Raw genomic sequence first — 17,927 nt, 5'->3', positions numbered from 1 at the left:
TCAGGGAAATAAGACAATTGGCCTGACAACTCAGGGCACAAAGCTTGTGCCAGAACAAACCATCCACAAGATTTCTACAGTCATTGTACATAAAAAAACTGATCAGACCGTTAGCTTCAGACAGAGCCTTATGTCAGGCCCAGTATGACACAAGCACATTTTCCCAAACTACTTAAAGGTTATGTAATAGAGATCTGCAGAGCATTAGCAGTCACATGACACGTCCCACTAAGATTTCAAACTGCCACCTACAAAATTTAATTAGCAAGTGGTAAACAAGAGAGAAAGGAAGAAATACACTCCTGGAATTGACAGAGAATATTCTTATATTCTAAACGATATGCAGAATTGGAGGCAGGGAAGTAGGGAGAACAGGAAGGAGGATTTAACAAATAGGTGAAACTGTGACTGTCACAGAAGAGGGAAAATGCAGTTAACAGGGCAGATTCAAACAATATTGCTTGTTACAAGTGACAACTGTGAGCTTCATCTATCTGAATTCTAAGCACCATTAACTCTATTCATCTTCAGTAAAAGTTTAGCCCATTAGCACACTCCCTGAGATACTATGCTAAGCTATCCCTCCTGGTGTAAACTGGCACAGATCTTTAAAAGTCCCTGCTGATTTCTATCAGAGAAAATGTTTGAGTTGGACAATGTACTTACTAAAGATGCACTTTCCATGTCAGTGAGAAGGCACTGTGATATTCTATACAGGAGTAACAAGTAGCAATTTTCAACTATGTAAGAAGGAGGTACAGAAATATTCAGCAGGAGCTGAAATGGTGGAGCCCCAGCATAAATTCCTGATTCTGGAGGAATTTAGTCTTGATTTAGGGTTTTTCTAAGCCAACCTGAACTAGTTAACCTGGCACAAAAAGGGCTTATTCTCCTTCCAAAATCAGCACAAGGGAGTATTACTGTCATTTCCCCCCCACGTATCCAGTGTGAAAACTTAATGGAAGCTGACTATAAAAATTATTTATGCTCTCCAGCAAATAATAATAAAAAATAAATAAGTCAGTCTAGTCCCAGGGGAGGTGGAGCATGGAAGGAAAGGGGTGCATACGCTGACGGCCTGTCAGCCCACTGTGCTCAGATCAGGTCTTAAGGAAGGTATCACACTGAACAGTTTGCTAAAGGATGATCTTTAACAAAAAAAAGGAAGAAAAATTCTAATTGTCATTAGGTGAGAACAGAGAAAAGAGACTGTGCCATTCTATTATATTTGCAATACCTTCCCCTTGATTCTACACGGTACTAGCATGCACTGCTGCTTCTTGTTAATCAACATCAAACATTTGGCATAGTCGTACTTAACTGCCTTAGAAACCAAATGTTACACTGTTTGTAACAAAGAAAATAAAACTCTGTGACAATTAAAACAAATTAAAAATCAGACCTACAGTTTCACTTCCTCTGTCTGGACTTTTGCACTATAAATGTTTCTACCATACCACTGCCACTCAGGGAAATCAGGCTCTTCACTCCAAACTGAACATACCCATGACCATAATGGAAAGGTTAGCAAATCAAATGTTATTCCACAAAGCTCACAATCAGTTCATATTCTTCTGACGCTTGGAAATATTTCTTGATAAATCAGTAACATGCAGTGCAGACTGTCAAGTAATTTTTAAGTTGCATATAGAAGCCTCCATTGGGATTTAGCACCTTGATGGAGAAAACAGTCATTGGTCTGAAGATGTCATTTTCTAAGCAGATAAAAGATGTAGGATGTAGTGGAAAGGATTAATTATCATTCGTATTTACAGAAAAGAGAACAGAGCCCAAGACATACTAAGTGCTTTGCCCAAGGCCATTCAGTGAATCTGTGGCAGAGCTGGAAGTCACACTGATTTCCTTGTAAGTGCCACAAAACAAGCACAAGCCAAAGTGTTGAGCACAAACCTGTAAGCCACTAATTTCCCTCACGAAATTACCAATGACAGGTGGCTTTACAATCATACTTTACAGAATGAACATGACTAACGTTATTTAACAAGATGGTTACAGTTAGCAAAGAAACCCTCAGTGACCACATTCAAAATTCAGTGTCAACCAGCTGCTCCAGAAGGTCATTAACTGTTCTCACAGGGTACTGTTATTACTACCATTTCCCAAGAGCCCACTCTGTGCAAATAAGCCTGAAAAAAGCCCTGTTTTTCACTGGTGAACAGAAACTGGTTTCATGACATACTTCTTTGAAGAAGCTGCATTTTTCCAGCACTGTGGCTACATTCCAATTCTATTTTTAATCATGATATCGGTATATATTTTTCAATTCTAATGGCAATAAGCAAATGTTACTGTCAGCAGTGCTTCATGACAATTCCAGTCTGTGGTGGACAGTCAGCTTAGAACATCAACAGTCACAAGAAAGACATTTTCAGGTGTTTTCCAGAAAATCTTAAGTAGATTTCAGTTGCTTAGTACTATGCATGGAAAGATTTTCAAAATGATAGAGGGGAATGTTATCTGTATAGCTTGCCACTCTGTGAGAGAGCTCACTGGACATGACAAGCTAATGATGTGAAAGAAGGAAACAAAGGATTTACAAAAAAATCCACTTTAGCATGAAGCTTTTGTGAAAGACTAAATAAAAAATAAATCCCAGGAAAAAATGTTGTGACTAACATATTTCAGCTAGTCTGACATTTTTTTGTAGTAATGACAAGGGCCTATAACAATTTCAATTAAATGAAAACCAGCCTTGACTCTCAAACCATACTTCATTCAATGTAAGTACTGAAAGGACAGGACAGTGATGCATGACCGACTGGTTTCTTATTTCAGAATAAAGTCAGTGTGATTCTGGGTATCTGATTTTGATATGTGGTGGGGCATTTGACACGGATAAAGGAAACTCCTTTATATCAGAGGTTACTAATTATCCAGTGATCACAGGTGTCTTATTTCTCCTACTCCTGGCAATCCAGAAAGCCTCAGACTTTTGTAATAAGCTATTACCAGAATGAACACTGTTGTGCTTATACATTCATTTCATATTCAGTATCACACAGCTATCTAAACTACAATAAGTATATACATTAACACATATCTAAATAGAATGAGCTGACAGTGAAAAAGATACATATTTTGTATATATGCAAAAGTACATACCTAGCTTGCTGTCAGTATGAGGTTGGGCACATACAAAGATGCTTAAGATTTCTGAGCTTGTAATTGTCAGTTAACTAAAGCAGCATGCATCAGCTATTCAGATCATTTTCATGCAGAAATCTGTGGCACTGCACTGTCCCATATTTTGTTCCATTTCACTTTTCCTATCCCTAAAAACCATGTGTCATTTTAAAGCTGCAATGTGGTTACAATTCTAGAAAATTCAACATACTACATGTCTCTGAAAGGTGCTCCAGGTACACCCAAATATATAAAGTTGTATGCAATAACACTGCACCTCTGTTCACTGCCTCCAGTATACAGTCATGTTGTATGTTAGCAGGCTGGAACCCATTCAGGTATATAGCTATAAAAATCACGGTTGCTCTCTCGCCTGCAGGCAGCATGGCCACTTCACTAGTTTCATTTAGGGTAGGTCTTTTTCCTATAAAAATGGAAGCAGTATGCAACAAAGCCACTGTTCAGGACCACCAGATCTCTTTACAAAAATAATCAAGTCACCTAAAAAACACCCAGCACTGTCCTTTAAGGTCCTCGAAGTAATGCATATGTATCTCAAAGGATATCACTGTAGATACATTGTATCTACAGTGTTGAATCCTGGCTGACATCTGTAAGATTTGATCTGAATCGCCTTCCTCATTTGTCAGTAGGGTAGACTTGAAAGCCCTCCTATAATAAAAAAATTAACACCAAAAAAGCTGGAATGTAAAGTGACTACATTAAGTTTCCTATCAGTTCATGTATACTGTTATTTTTTATTGTATTGAATTTATGAAGATAGTTTAATTTGCTCTACCGCTTGGTCTGTGTTTTAATATTTCATGCTGTTTTCTGAAGGCAGCTCTTCTACCTTGCTAAGCAATAGTTCTTATTTGTATTTTGATGATGGCAATCATAGTATTCTTCCCCTCAGCATACTTGGTGCAATTAATGTTAAGATCAATAGCTTTGATTTTAAGTATTTCTTCAAAATATATCCAATCACTTAAGGAGCAGACTCTGTATTTACTAGATGCAGTGACAAGGTTCATTAATAAGTTATTCTGCTGAGTTATTTTTTATATAAACTCTGCATCACTACCTGTACTGGACAAAAAAGCCCAGTGTTTTACTGCTAAAATAACAGAGAGCAGTAGCTTAAAAAGAAATACCAAAGCCTTCATATGCATGTAGATTTTCCTCAGTTAAAACTGTACTAAGACCATGTACAACTGTAATGTCGACCATCACATTACTCTTGGAAAGACATACCTTCTCTGCCCAATGATATAAGCAATAGCCAGTCTTGAAAAGAGGTTAATAAAAAAACCTGCAGTATCCCCTGTAATACTGAGCACAGCATACTGGTATGTGCTAACTAATTAACTGGTATTTATATGCATATGCTGAAATAAAATATTATTCTTTTCCACATACATAACATACTTCCCACAAATACTGCTATGCATAGTGTGCCAACATATATGTATACAGATGCAGCTGCAGAAGATCTCTCCCTTCTACCAAAAAAGGATCAGATTTACTTGCAATTAGTTTAATTCAGCATTAGATGCCAGACAAATACCAATGTAATTTCATTAAAAATATCTCTATGGAAGACTAGCCACATTGATGACTTTGCCATGACATGACAATATACATCTGCAAAGCAAACAGATACTGTGAATCTGCACCAGGCTGGGGGGGGGGGGGGGGGGGGGGGGGCGCGGCAGAGAGCTGCTAGCCAGCACGATTACTAACTTTGCCCACAAACACTAATACAGAAAAGAAACATGGCACCATCGAACCTGTCTATATACTATTTATTTTATTGGACATCTTAAAAGTGACTGGAAAATGACATCAGATTAAACATCAATAGGAGCGAGGATGGAATAATCTAGCAAGAGTTTAATCCCTTTACCTAGTGCTGATGCACAATACTAACACATTTTATTATTCCAAGCAGCACCTAGAAGAAAAGATCCAGTGAAGGGCATCACCAAATTGCAGCAGAATAATAAAGTTTGGCTGCCTCCAATAAGAGTTACTGCTGCATTACTGCTAACTAAAAAGAGGATTCTTCCACACACACACTTAGAAATCTTCAGCCCTCCCACCCTCATTTGGCCCATAAAGCATTTAACAGAAATAGCTATTTTTAGAAAGGGTGAAATCTCAGCATACCTTCAAATCAAGTGCTTCCGATGTTCAGCAAGATCATTGCCGAGAGAGAACTGCAGTCTACTGTGTCAAATTACAACCCTGTAGAGAAAGGCAGCAGCGTCGGCAGCAGCAGCATTGGTGTGTTTGCACTGCTAGTATTCAGGCTAGAAATGATTCATTAGTTGTCTGCAGGGAGGCAGGGTGAAAAAGAGAGAGCAAGCATCATCGGCCATGCAGCAGCTGCCAGAGCCTATGAAACAGCAGTGCTCACACACACATACGCACACAAAGATGGCTTTCCCTATTTGCCAGTTTCTCTTTCACATAGTATTAACCCTGACACAGCAGCAGGGAGCACGGACAGGAGCTGACAAGCAGCAAGTGGGATCGCAGCAAGGATGTGTTTCGGGAAGGGGAGTGGGGTGGGGGTGGGGGGGCGTCAAGGAGGGAGGCGGGTGCTGGGAGATTTTATTTTACCTCCAAGTAATGCTATCACAGGATCTTCTCAGTAGGTCATCTGTGGCCTACTGGCACGAACCAATGAACTGTAAATGTGAGCTGCAATTTTTTTTCACTCTCAAGCCTGCCCAATGGAAGGCTTAGAAACTCGAATACAGAAGGGTATTAAGACAGATTACCTGGAGCATCCTAACCATTCTGTCTTTCCTCTTCTCAAGAAAACTGTATACAATATATTGACACAAAATTTCCAAGTATGCAACGACCACCTCCCCAGCAGCTAGAGGGAGACACTGCAAAGGGATAGAGGGAAAGATTTTAAATAAATATTTTTTTAAAAAAATCTGGCTTTAATCTTTTCCCACCCCCTGTTTTTTCCTCCCAGCAAAGGTGATCTGAATCACAGAATCTGACCACTTTGCAAGTGCATTCACCACAATGTAAGTGAATTCTCAAGGCTGATGAAGGTTAAATTATCAAGAAAACATATAAAGTTATGTTGACTGGAACGTCTAGATTTTCCTTTCAGTATTTAACAGGGGAAGGAAGTACTGCACTCTCAGGGCACTATATATTTTACTGAATTCTGTTAAAAGTGCCTGCAGAAATACATCTTTCCATTTAATAATGTCTCCCTACATTAATTTACAGCTCCTTTTCAAATATCAGTCTTCACAGTTTTACTAACAGGAATAATGAGGAAAAGGAGGAGAATTTTCAGAAAAGTCTGGCATTAACAAAAGGAGCCAGATTTCCCCCAAAGCCTAATAGTTCTTTATGAGGTTGAAGTGCCTGGTCAGTATCCTGATCTTTAGGAACTGTCAGCATCAGATGCTTCACTGGAAGGTATTAGAAGCCATGGAAGAGGGACTCACCAGGTGATCTCTTTCTCAAGTTTTGTCTTATCTAGATTGCCAGTCCACGGTAAATTTGCACCTTGAACCATGATGCTTACTAAACAGCTAAGCAATTCTTCCGAAATGGCATTGCCTATATTTCTGATATTCTAGTTCCCAAGCATCGATCTATTTGAGCACCTTATTAAGATCGTTACCTCTAAAGCTTCCAGCAACACAGAGTACCACCACTCTCACTTGCATGAAAAGCATTTATCTTCAGAGGTCTAGAATTCAAGTATAGTGCAGAGTATCACAGTGTAGTCTTCAAAGTAACTGATTGCTTCTGAAAAATCTTTCCCTCATTATACAAATGAAACAGATAAAAATCTGATCCTTGGTTCTGTAACACTGAAAAAAACCAAAAACTGAGGAAAAGGGTTATAAACAATGTGTGGTTTCTTTCCTGAAGGTCTGTCTTGGCACATTCTAGAAAGATTACAGTTTTCTGAATGGAAAGACCAAAATCTAAAAATAAGGTATCCAAGACAACTCTTTTGTGCAAATCTGAGCCTCAAATGACCTCCCCTGAGATTACTCATCACTGTAGCGGGAACAACAAAACTCTGGTATTTTCAGAGAGAAAAGCTGTTCCTACTCAGGATCATATGTCCCTTCCCAGATTAGATTATGGCTTTAATTGTCAGGCAAGTGCACTCCTACTTCTATAACATGTTTATGGCATAAATTGTTTTCATCTTTTTTTTAAGAAAGTCTAACTTTGGCAAGTTAGATTTTTTTTTTTCCCTCTCAGTTGAGCTACATGCAAGCTTCACATCCAAATGTCCCTTCTGACCATGACTATATCAGCACTTACCATACTGTGCTTCAGCAACAAATACAGATCTGTAGCACATGACACAAAGTGATACCAGAAGAATCCAGTTGACACATTTTGGAAATCTATCTTCCCTAGGCTAGAGACTACACAAACGTAACTGTTACTTTATGTGTATTTGTACAAACCAAACAAAAATTTGCTAAGCCAACTTGATACTTGAAAATAAGTCAGATCACTGTAGAATGACATTATTAATGCAGTACACTGAACCAAACCAACCCTTCTCATTCTTTTTCATAGGCAGATTCAAAACGTGGATATCCGTACGTGTGTGTGTGTACGTATTTATGTATAAAATATGTAAATTATAATGAACTTTCTGGAAATCTTGTTTTAAAATATGTAAAGTTATATGAATAAATTAAGTCACTCTGAAAAGAAAACAGCAACAAATACTTTTAATTATTGGCAGAGATTCACTGCTATGAAGATTTTAAAACATATCTTCTATGTCAAGTAAACATTTAGAAACTCGAGTCATCAAAACTTGACATATTCAACTTCTGCCACAGCTGATGAGAACTCACCTTTTACTGGAACTGTTAACAGTCACGACATTGTTAACATAAAAAGTTTATTATTAATGTGGTAGTTTATATGACCAAGTATCAGCATCAAGCATCTAGCTTGACAGCAATTTTTGCCTGTTCAGGGCAGAATGCGGCTATGCTGATGATGGACTGCTGATAACTAGGAATGCATATATAACAGTGCTGCTGAGAGAAGAAAAGGAATTACAGTTGTGTATGCCAGGCCAAGAACCACCCCCTCATAATAACACTCCACGTGTAATGATCCCACCTTCTGATAGTTTTCTTCAGAAAAAGACATAGAACAGATTTCTATATATGATAGGGGTCTATGAAATGCCATTTTAATTATGTAACCTTTCACAGGCCATAATGAATTTAATCTTCTTCCTGGTATTTCAGAATTAGATGAAACAATTATTTAAAATACATCCTAAAAGATCCTCCCAATACCCTTAGTATGGAAAATACATCTTGCAGTGCATTGCTTCAATAAAACAAGCCAAAATGATGATAAACATTTTGTTTCCTAATCCCACTTTGTACAGTGAAATAGACTGAAGAAATAATAAAGGAGTTTACCTTGCTACCTGCCAAAACACACACAGGGCCTCCTGTGGAGATAAAGGACAGTTGTCTCTGAAGCCACAACAGCTCTTTCTGTGACTGTTTCAGTAACTTCTCTGCATCATCTGGCTTCTGCCCCATCAGCCCTTCCTGCATGACAGGAATTTTTCAATTTCCATTTTCTCAAATATATGGTGGTAGTAACATAGGAGTTGCCACAGTTAAAATTCCTAACTAAACAAAAATATCTGCTACAGCAATGTATCTGCATATGACTTTTTGTGCTTAATTTAACAATACTCTGCCACCTAAAAAGCAAGATGTCTCTTCGTAGCATCAGCAGCATAACATCCTACACTTCAAATATTGTAATACTTCACGCTTTGAAAACCTCCTCTGGCTATTCCTCAAGCCAGGCTAATTTGAGGTAGAAAAAACAACATGGTCAATTCCAACCTTTAGGAACTGGAAGAAGTTCCTCTGACATGGTATGTTGATGTGACAAAGGACTCAGATATGCTGCTGGTAGGGCACAAAATTAGTACAGTGCTGAGAAGAGCTTGATGCTAGTATAGTAATTACAAAGTATAGGAATGCCACTCTAATCCAAAGTACAAGTGAAAGTCTTAACTTGAGGCTAAACCAGAAGTACTGTGAATTCAGACCCAAACTCTCTTCTACACATAATTTACAACGTATTTAATAGCAATAAACAGTTTGGATGAAAACTGAGCAGAAAAAACATTTTTTTTTCTACTTGGTTTTAACACCTCTGTGCATAAACTATTTTCAGTGTAACCGCTTATCAGCACAATTAATATACTAAGAACAGAAATGGATTTTTACCTACCCTCAGGCATCCTAGCTGATTTTTTAGTTCTTTGCACTCCACTTGCAGCAGTTGGATCTCCAGATCTTTTATGCTTTTGGATTGTTTGTTGATATTTTGCAGATGCTGGGCCTTAACATTGACAAAGTGCATTTTCTGCTTTAAAGGAAGTGTTCTGGTAATTGTTTTTGTGATGACAGCACTGTTATTGGATGACAATGTCAATGAAGTTGAAGGGCTGACATCCTGTTAAAGAAAAAATACATTTTTCATGTCATTTTTGCTAAAGCTTTGTCTAAGCGAAAGGGTGTAATTCAAACTCTTTCAAAAGCCATACCATAAGTGCATTATCTGAAAATGTTCTTCTTCAGATCTTTCATTCAGACAGTAAGTGTGCAAGAGACAATCTCACTTTATCAATCACCAGTAAAGAGATAGGGTAACACAAAGAAGTTAAAAGCTCACAGTTTCTCTTTTTTTTTTTTTTTTTCTTCATTCAGTTGATGCCAGCCAGTCACGATCACTCTGACTATATAAGTATCAATGTATTTACCACTTGATGGCAACCTACCTCTGGCCTTTCACTCAGCATTGTATCACACAGCTAATTAAGAAGTTATCCTTGCTGCTGAACATACACCTCACTTGGAAGCTGTGGTCCAGCTACATCTGAGATGTATTCCAAAAGGCATGCTTGACCATGCTGTAAACCCTTCACTGGGAATCAGCTGTTAACGTTGGAACTTACTATATGAGAGTGGTGGAGGAAACTGAAGTTCCCTTCCAAGTTCACAGCCTGTTATGTCCCCAGTCTTCTTGCTTTACACCCAGTAATTACCTTACTCCTTGACTTGTCCCAATAGGCTGTTCAGCAACAGTATGAGAACCTAGCCCAGTAAAACGCATTGATTTGGTAAGACAATACTCTGCGTCATGTAATAAATTTAGTTTTGATTAGGAGGGTACATATGTACTGTTAAAACAAACAGATACTAGGTGCTTCAGTGTAAGAGCCTCATGGTCCTCTAGACATTCACAGAAGTTCTGCTGCTGGATATGCAGCAATTTTGCTAAAACAAAAGGCATTCCTAGAAGCCAGCGTGATTATAACAGAATTTTCCCTTCACTGAATCTATTTCTTCTGTCTTTTTTAAAATAATATGGAAAATACAAAAAAGTATTATTCTTTGCAGGTAATTAAGCTGTTCAGGTACCCTCATCAGCTACCCAGATCCCAGTTTTTCTAACATTTAGCCACTTTTCTTAAAATCCATTAATACTGGGTAAAACCTTTCAAAAAGCATAGCATCCTATGTTAATTCTACACACTCAACAATTAATATACAAAGGCAGACTCACTTAAAGCTCCTTCACGTTACAATTAAGGTCAAACTAAGTCAAGAGACAAAAAAGATAACTTCTTACGACATGCTTGCCAGAATACTACTTCCAGCCTGGTATTGTCACGTACAGTCAGTACATCACTAGAACAAGTTAGCAATTTTTCAGCACCATCTACATGTAAGGCTGCCTTGGTGTAGCTCTAATACAGAAATAATTATTTGCCCCAATTTGTGTCATATTCAGCTAAGAATATTAATGTGGCTCAAAACTGACATTATAATTTAAGATCGTGTAGGATTTAATTTTAAAGTAAAACATCCTTTTGGTTATAACTCTGTTCTTGTATTTCATAACTAATTTTAGAGAGGTCAGCCAAATTCTCAGTTCATTATTCTGTGGTGTGCAATCCCCAGCCTGTAATGTATGTTTTCTTACTTTCCTTAAAAAAGTTTTGTCGGGTTTTACCCCAGACCCGTTTAGGCTAGAGAAAAAAACACACTCATTGTCTTATTTCTCAAACCCACATTTCGATGAAGGCCCAGACACTTGATTACAGGTGAAAAAAACAAGAGGAAATTTTCAACTGACTTGAACTACAGTTTCACAGTGAGGAGCTCCTTGCTCAGCCAGCCCACAACATGGCTACTCCTTGGTGTTGAAGCTCATTGAAGCTCACCCAAAAACCCAGCCCTGCCCACTCCTCAAGAGGACCAAGAGAGACCCTCCAAGGGCAGAGCTGCAGCATCATTTCACACTGGGTGATAAAGAGGATTAGAAGCATGAGATATGAAAGTCATTAAAGTACAGTAAATATTACAAGCCATATTTTACATATAAAGTGGCAAACCCTGATATTCAAATAATTTAAAAAAAACACCAGGATTAGATTATCTTAATTTTGAGGTAGTAACCACTGGAAACCTCTAAGATGATATTTGTCTGAGGTAAGTATTACTAAAGACAGCTGTACCTACTAACATTATTGTATCACCTATCTTTCCTGTCTTTTTTTTTTTGGTATTGGACAGGTGGAAAAAAAAAGAGGTGCAAAGTCCAGATTTCAGGTCACTTAAAGTGAACCTTGTAAACATAACTTTGCCAGATACACATCACTAATATAAACATACCCTAACTTGGTGAATACTCAAGAAAAGTTTGAATATTAATTTTTAATATTATTTACATTTGTAATATACTGAACAGAAATCCACGAACTCTGAATTCAGCAGGGTTAAAATTTGATGAGAAATACCCCGATTTTCAGGCATTTCCCAACAGTTCTTATACTTCACGAAATGGGAGACTAACATGTACAGAAGCAGTGGGACATCGTATTTAGAAAAGAGAAAGAAAAAAAAAGATAATTTCTCAAATAGTAAACAACTTGAAGGATATGTTACATATCATAAAAATGTGTAATGTTCCCAAGCGAGTCATAACAGCGGATACTTGTATTTTAACAGCAACCTGAAATACTGCTGTAACTCTCAAACTACATATTCTAAGTTGGATTGTTCAAATATTTATACTCATCCTTTCTACTGCAGTGCGATGTGTTTACCTTGGCTGGCTGCCATAAGCCCACCCGGCCACTCTTCTGCACCCTCTCCTCAGCTGGTTGGGGGGCACAAAATGAGAAAGCCAGTGGCCTGAGGCATGACAGGGAAACCATCCGCTGTTCACCTCACAGGCAAAACAGATTCGACTTGGGGAAAACGGCTACCTGGCTGCAGGGGGCTCTGCAGCGCCCCTCCCGCTGCCCGCCCCCCCCCGCCCCCCCGCCGGGTGCTCGCAGGGCCGTTCCTCACACTGTTTTCCTCACGCTGTGCGGGTTTCGCCCATTCCTGAGCGTGCTTTCCCCGAGGTGCCCGCAGCCTCCCGGCGGGGCTCAGCTCTGCCCTGCGGCGGGACCCAGACGGAACGCGACGGAACTGGCGCGGCGCGGCCAGGCGCTCTCCTTAGAGGAACAGCCCCGCCCACTCCCCAGAGTGGCATCGCGCGCCTCCTGACGGGGGCAGCTCCCGCCACTCACTGGGGCAGCGCGCGCCTCCTCAGAGGGGCAGGCCTGCAGCCCCGCGGCAGCCGCCCGGAGACAGACAGACGGACATCCGGTGCGGGCATTAAAATGTAGTCCAACTACAGTCTAATCGTCTGAAGCGTCAGCATTCTTCATCTCCTGTATCAAAGTAGGTCCCCAGCACGGCAGCCAGCCTGTCGGGGTGAGGCAGGCCGTAGGCAACAAAGCAGACACAACTGTTTGGCTAGGTCCACTTGGAACTGTCTCTTCTTTTTTAAAGCCAAAAAGACTCCCGATTTTGAATGATGAAAGCTTTACTGCCCCAAACTGGAATACTGGCAGGTTCTTGCAAACAGATCCAGACACTGACCTCAGATGAGTAAATCACATGTTACTCTCCAGCAAATGCAATTTCCATGCTCTGAAACAGTTAATTTTGTCATGAATGAAAAGAGATAGAAAAACGGAATCAGACTGTGGTGTGTTATATCTGCTAAATCTGCACGTGAATATCTAGCGGGCAAGTTTCTTCTATTAAGCCTTAAACTGTTCAGTGAGTGATACAGTAAAAAGTCTGAGACTTGCCAAACACTTAAGTGTTTATTGATTTTTTTAAAAGCCATTTTTATCACGTTAGTATCTACTGAAGGGAGAAGCATTGAAAGCTCTGGAGAGCAAATCCATTAGTGAATAGAACAGCTGAATCAAAGTAAACATCAGGTAAAGTTCCCTGTCACTCGTGCCCCAATGCCATTGGAAAAGCAGTTTCTCTGTAGATAAACAAGGTACTCTATCTGGATCACAAGGGCACCCTCAGGTTATCCTCACTGCTTCCTCTTTCTGTGCCAACCTCAGACAGTGGGTTTTGGAAAGGTGTTGATCCTCCCTTTCATAAGCCTCATTGTGATGTACAAACTACTATGCTGGAATCATGGCAAAAGGAATTTTACGTCAGCATGTAGTTTTTTTATTGGGGGTTTACTTCAAATTAACCAATGTTTTAAACTGAGTATCTAACAATGAAATCAGTAAATAACTAATTAGAAGAATTAAAAAAAAAAAAGTGTAGTCTTATAATTGGTTAACATTCATAGCGTAACTTGTACAACTGCAGAGTTAAATTATTTGTGCTGGATCATAAAGCCAAAACATACATACCAGGGAAGCAAAACATAAATCTTCATGTGTCAGGTGCTAGGGAGGGTGCAGGGGGTCATTTCACCTGACATGCAGTCACTTTGACTTGTGCCAATGCTGTGACAGCTGTTTCAGCAGTTGGTAGTAAAGCCACTGGAAGATGTTAGAGCATGTAACACTCACCTTGCTCTTCTTAACATTTATTGAGCTGGTTTTCTCTTTACTTCTGCCCTCAGATGTGCAGTGTGGAGACTTTTCAGATGTTTGTTTTGTTTTCTTGTTGACCTTTTTGGACTGTGGAACAAAAATCATCAATAGCTCATTAAAATGTATTACAATACATCTAAAATGTAAAATGTCTCAGTGATTCTGTTTCTCTTACATCTATTTGTTCTTAGATGGTAAAGCACAAGTTTTGTATTATGGACTTAAGGCTCAAGAGGGTTAACAGAACAAATGAGATGCGGCATACAGTCTACAGCAGAGGACATAACATCTCTGTGGCAAAGTCTAGTTACTAGTCCTGTGTCTGTGCAGCACTTAGCATGGTGTCAGCTGTGCTAATGCTACAGAATGGGAGACTGTACCACTGCAATCCAAATAATAAGTAATATTATTAGAAGCAATTTGTTCCTTGCATGGCATTTTGTCCCTTTGTCAGTCTCAGGAAGAATCTCGTATTTGCTTTATGTGGAAGGTGGATAAAACAGCAGGGATATAAGTAGCATGTAGTTAAATGGTAAATGGCACTGTTTTATCAGATTACTTAGCCAAAATAGGGTGTTTTCTGCTACATCCCTGGAATTACGTCAGATAAAGAGGTGCATGAAGAGGGACCTTTGTTCATTCTGCTGTTACCCAATACAGAATGACAGGGTACAAGATAAATAGGCAGTATTAATTTGTGCTAGAGATTTTAGCATTGATTCCTTTTTTAAATTTCAAGGTATTGCTGAAATCACATGTCAGTTTTACAGTATGCAACATTCAACCTAAGACAGTCTTGTCTCCTAGAATTTACAAACCTAAACAAACAATGTAAGGCAGCTAGGGAATTGGCCTCATACCGTATTGCTCAGTTCAATGTAGGTCGGTACTCTTTCTTTTAAGAAGGTTGATCTTTCTTCTGTTTGTGGATGTTAAAGAGAAATTTCATAATGGAGTTTCCCATTGTCCCTCACTGTGTGTGCTGTCTATAAGCACTGGCAAGGCAGCTGGTTTTGCACTTTACATAACATTTAATCTTGGATAACCAAGACCACTCCCAGCAAGTAAACAAAGTGATCGAGATCTCTGTTTTTGCCAACACTGCTACCCTTATTTTCATCCTTTCTCTGCGGATGGTGAGTCAGGCTATTTGGCCACCATGACTTGACATTTTGTACCATTTGAGGTGTGGATTGCATATGTGAGAGAAGTTGAACCTTGCAATACCAAGTAAGAAGCTGTATTCAGAAAAGCAAGTTCAGAGTCTATTCTCTAATCAGCCCTCAAAATTATCTGGTTACCTACCAGCAGAAGATGGTAGGAGGAAAAAGCAACAAACCAAAACAAACAGAAAGAAAAAGTGAATTTATTGTAATAAAGCAGATAGCTGCTTGGAAGTGAAAAGAAACCTTTTATGTAGCTCTTCTGCAGTCACTGCCTGTGAACCAAAAGGTGGTCATTAGAACTGCTCATACCACAAACACCAACCATCTGTCATTCTTTTAGCTGTGATGATTTCTGCTGCAGGCCAGGATGCTTGGGAGGAATCCAGAAGTCTTTTCTGAAAAATTAAAACAATGTCCCCTCCCCCATATTCTCTGAATTTTTCCTGGTTTCATCTGATGTTTCCACTGGTGGGAACCCACCACATTTAAGACTACACTGAAACTGGACAGGTACCAAATATATGCAACAAATGCAAACATACTTGGGAGGGAAGGGAACAGGGGGGCTATATGCAAAGAAACCTAACAACATGTGAAATAATCATCCAAAGTGTTTTGATGTGAATTGGGGGGGGGGGGGGGGAGGGGGGAAGTCATTGCTGGACCCTGAATAAGATCATCTGTGTAAGCCTGGTTGGTACAGCAGACAAGTGTGAATACCTTTCCTTTAGTTCACCACTATAACTGGATAATAAAACCAGATTAAAATAGAAATAAAAGTGAACGAGCTCTTGGCTGGAACCTGAGCTGGCTCCAGGTGTAGATAAAGTCAGCCCTGCTTATTGTGCCTGATGATGGTGAGGGCAGAAGGGAAATGCTGCTAATGCTGACAGGAGCAATCTTCACAGCAGCAGCAATTGGCACTGACTCCGTAGACTACCACCCCTAGGAAAAGTAAAAGTGAAGGCTTGCTCAAAGCGACCTTCTATTCCCTGGCCTTGCTCACACCTTCTTTTTCCCCTTCTGTTTCTATAGCCTGTCTTGTCTCCCAAAAGTAGAGGAAGAAATGGGCAAACTATTTTCCATTCCAAGCTCTCATTTCCAAACCAGTGAGGTCTGTGAAACCTCACTGTCTCCTCTTGCAGCTGTCAGATTTCTCTCAAACTGCAATAAAATAATTCATTTTATTAAGAACATTACATCCATATTATTTTTTTCTTGAAATAACCGCTATTTTACAGCAGTTCAGATTTTGTTTTTCTTCTATATGTTACTATATTGTGTTATGGTGCTATGTATATCAGTATGTAAGAACAGAACTTTTAAGGTTATAACATATGGTAATGAAGCAGTTCTCCTTTAATCACAGGAAACATATTTTAATGCCATTAAAGTAATTTCACATTTACTTTCCTAGTACTAAATGATAGGGAATTCAACGAGGGCGCTTATATCTGTGTAGGATAAAAAGAATGCTCAATGGAAAAACCAAGAAAAACATCCTGGCCTACAAGTCTATGAGTCATTCTGCATAGCACATGCTTAGCAATGAACCAACTTAGAGGAGAAAAACATAGCAAGCAAATACATCAGAAAACCAACTCTTGTATACAGATAAACTAATCTAGTTGGATTATAGGGAAACATAGAGACTTTGCCTTTATTTTCTTCAGGCTTACCCGAAGTTTACAGTAACTTATTTCTAGGGATTAAAAAAAAAATACATCAGCTGTAATTAAAAATACATTTCAACACTTGCTGAATTTTATCATCATATGATTTTACCGGTTTTCTTTCTAAGACCGATATGTTCCATGGTTTTATTTCCCTCATATTGGAAGGAAAATCAGACCCAAAAATACACTAGGGGAAACTGTATAAATGGGAACTCTGACAAAAGCCTTATAAATAGCTTCCAAGTCAAGTGAGCACAAGCGTGCCAGCTGTCATGCTTTGGGTCTGAGCAGAACATCAGAGCTTTTCTCCCAGCTTGTCCTGGCAGACAGAGTGGGTGACTCTCTGGGGTGGATCAAGTCTTCAGGCACAGGGCAAGATTACTGTAACGTAAAATTAGCTCCTGAATTCATACATAGGCTCTCAGCTAGCCAACTTCATTTCAGAAATGCCTGTCACACAATATTCTGCTAAGCACTTTTAAAGTCTTTTGTAGAAACTTGCTATAGGTCTTATAGTGGTTCTGAACATAGTTTTAGGTGAACTTTTTTTTAAATCTTGCCATCAGTAACTACTGAGGAATTGTGTAAATATGTAGTGATAAATAGCTTTATATTGTAGGTGTATAAAAGTACTCTGCTACAGATGCAAATTAATTTATTTAAAAATAAATGTACCACTTTTTAGGCAGCTTAGAAAGCAGAGACATTTTTTATGTGGGAAACAGGAAAAGGATCTACAGTTATTTTAACAATGAATGCCTATTATTTTAGGACATTTTAACAATGAATGTCTGTTTATTTAGGACAATAACATCAGTTCACCGCAAATCATGGTATCACATGTGGGTAATATAGTTGAAGACAGACCGGGCAAGCATTTCGTATAAACCATTATTGTGATGCTTTGTGGCAAACCCAGAAGAGATACAGGCACATATTAAACTAGAATTCTTAATGTGAATTATT

General features: G+C 39.0%; 1 protein-coding gene across 3 annotated transcripts in view; it reads right to left on the bottom strand.

Moving 5' to 3' along the window:
• Positions 1 to 12,507, bottom strand: part of RIMBP2 (RIMS binding protein 2) — a 162,487-nt gene extending 149,980 nt beyond the window's left edge. The window contains exons 1-3 of one of the 3 annotated variants that reach the window (XR_008822502.1): positions 12,320 to 12,506; positions 9,436 to 9,660; positions 8,601 to 8,735 (exon numbers count right to left, since the gene is read on the bottom strand). Coding sequence is in view for 2 of the 3 variants with exons in the window: in XM_056342805.1 (XP_056198780.1) it covers positions 8,601 to 8,735; positions 9,436 to 9,660; positions 12,320 to 12,430 (471 nt within the window). In the remaining variant the exon portion in view is untranslated. Of the gene's footprint in view, positions 1 to 8,600; positions 8,736 to 9,435; positions 9,661 to 12,319 lie in introns of all 3 variants that reach the window. The other 2 variants (XM_056342805.1, XM_056342813.1) reach the window with 2 other exon arrangements.
• Between the last annotated feature and the right edge of the window lie 5,420 nt (positions 12,508 to 17,927).

This window comes from Falco biarmicus, chromosome 1 (genome assembly GCF_023638135.1).
Source record: "Falco biarmicus isolate bFalBia1 chromosome 1, bFalBia1.pri, whole genome shotgun sequence".
Taxonomy (NCBI): Eukaryota; Metazoa; Chordata; class Aves; order Falconiformes; family Falconidae; genus Falco; species Falco biarmicus.
Note: the sequence above shows the minus strand (reverse complement) of the source record. Positions and strands in the feature narration are given on the sequence as shown.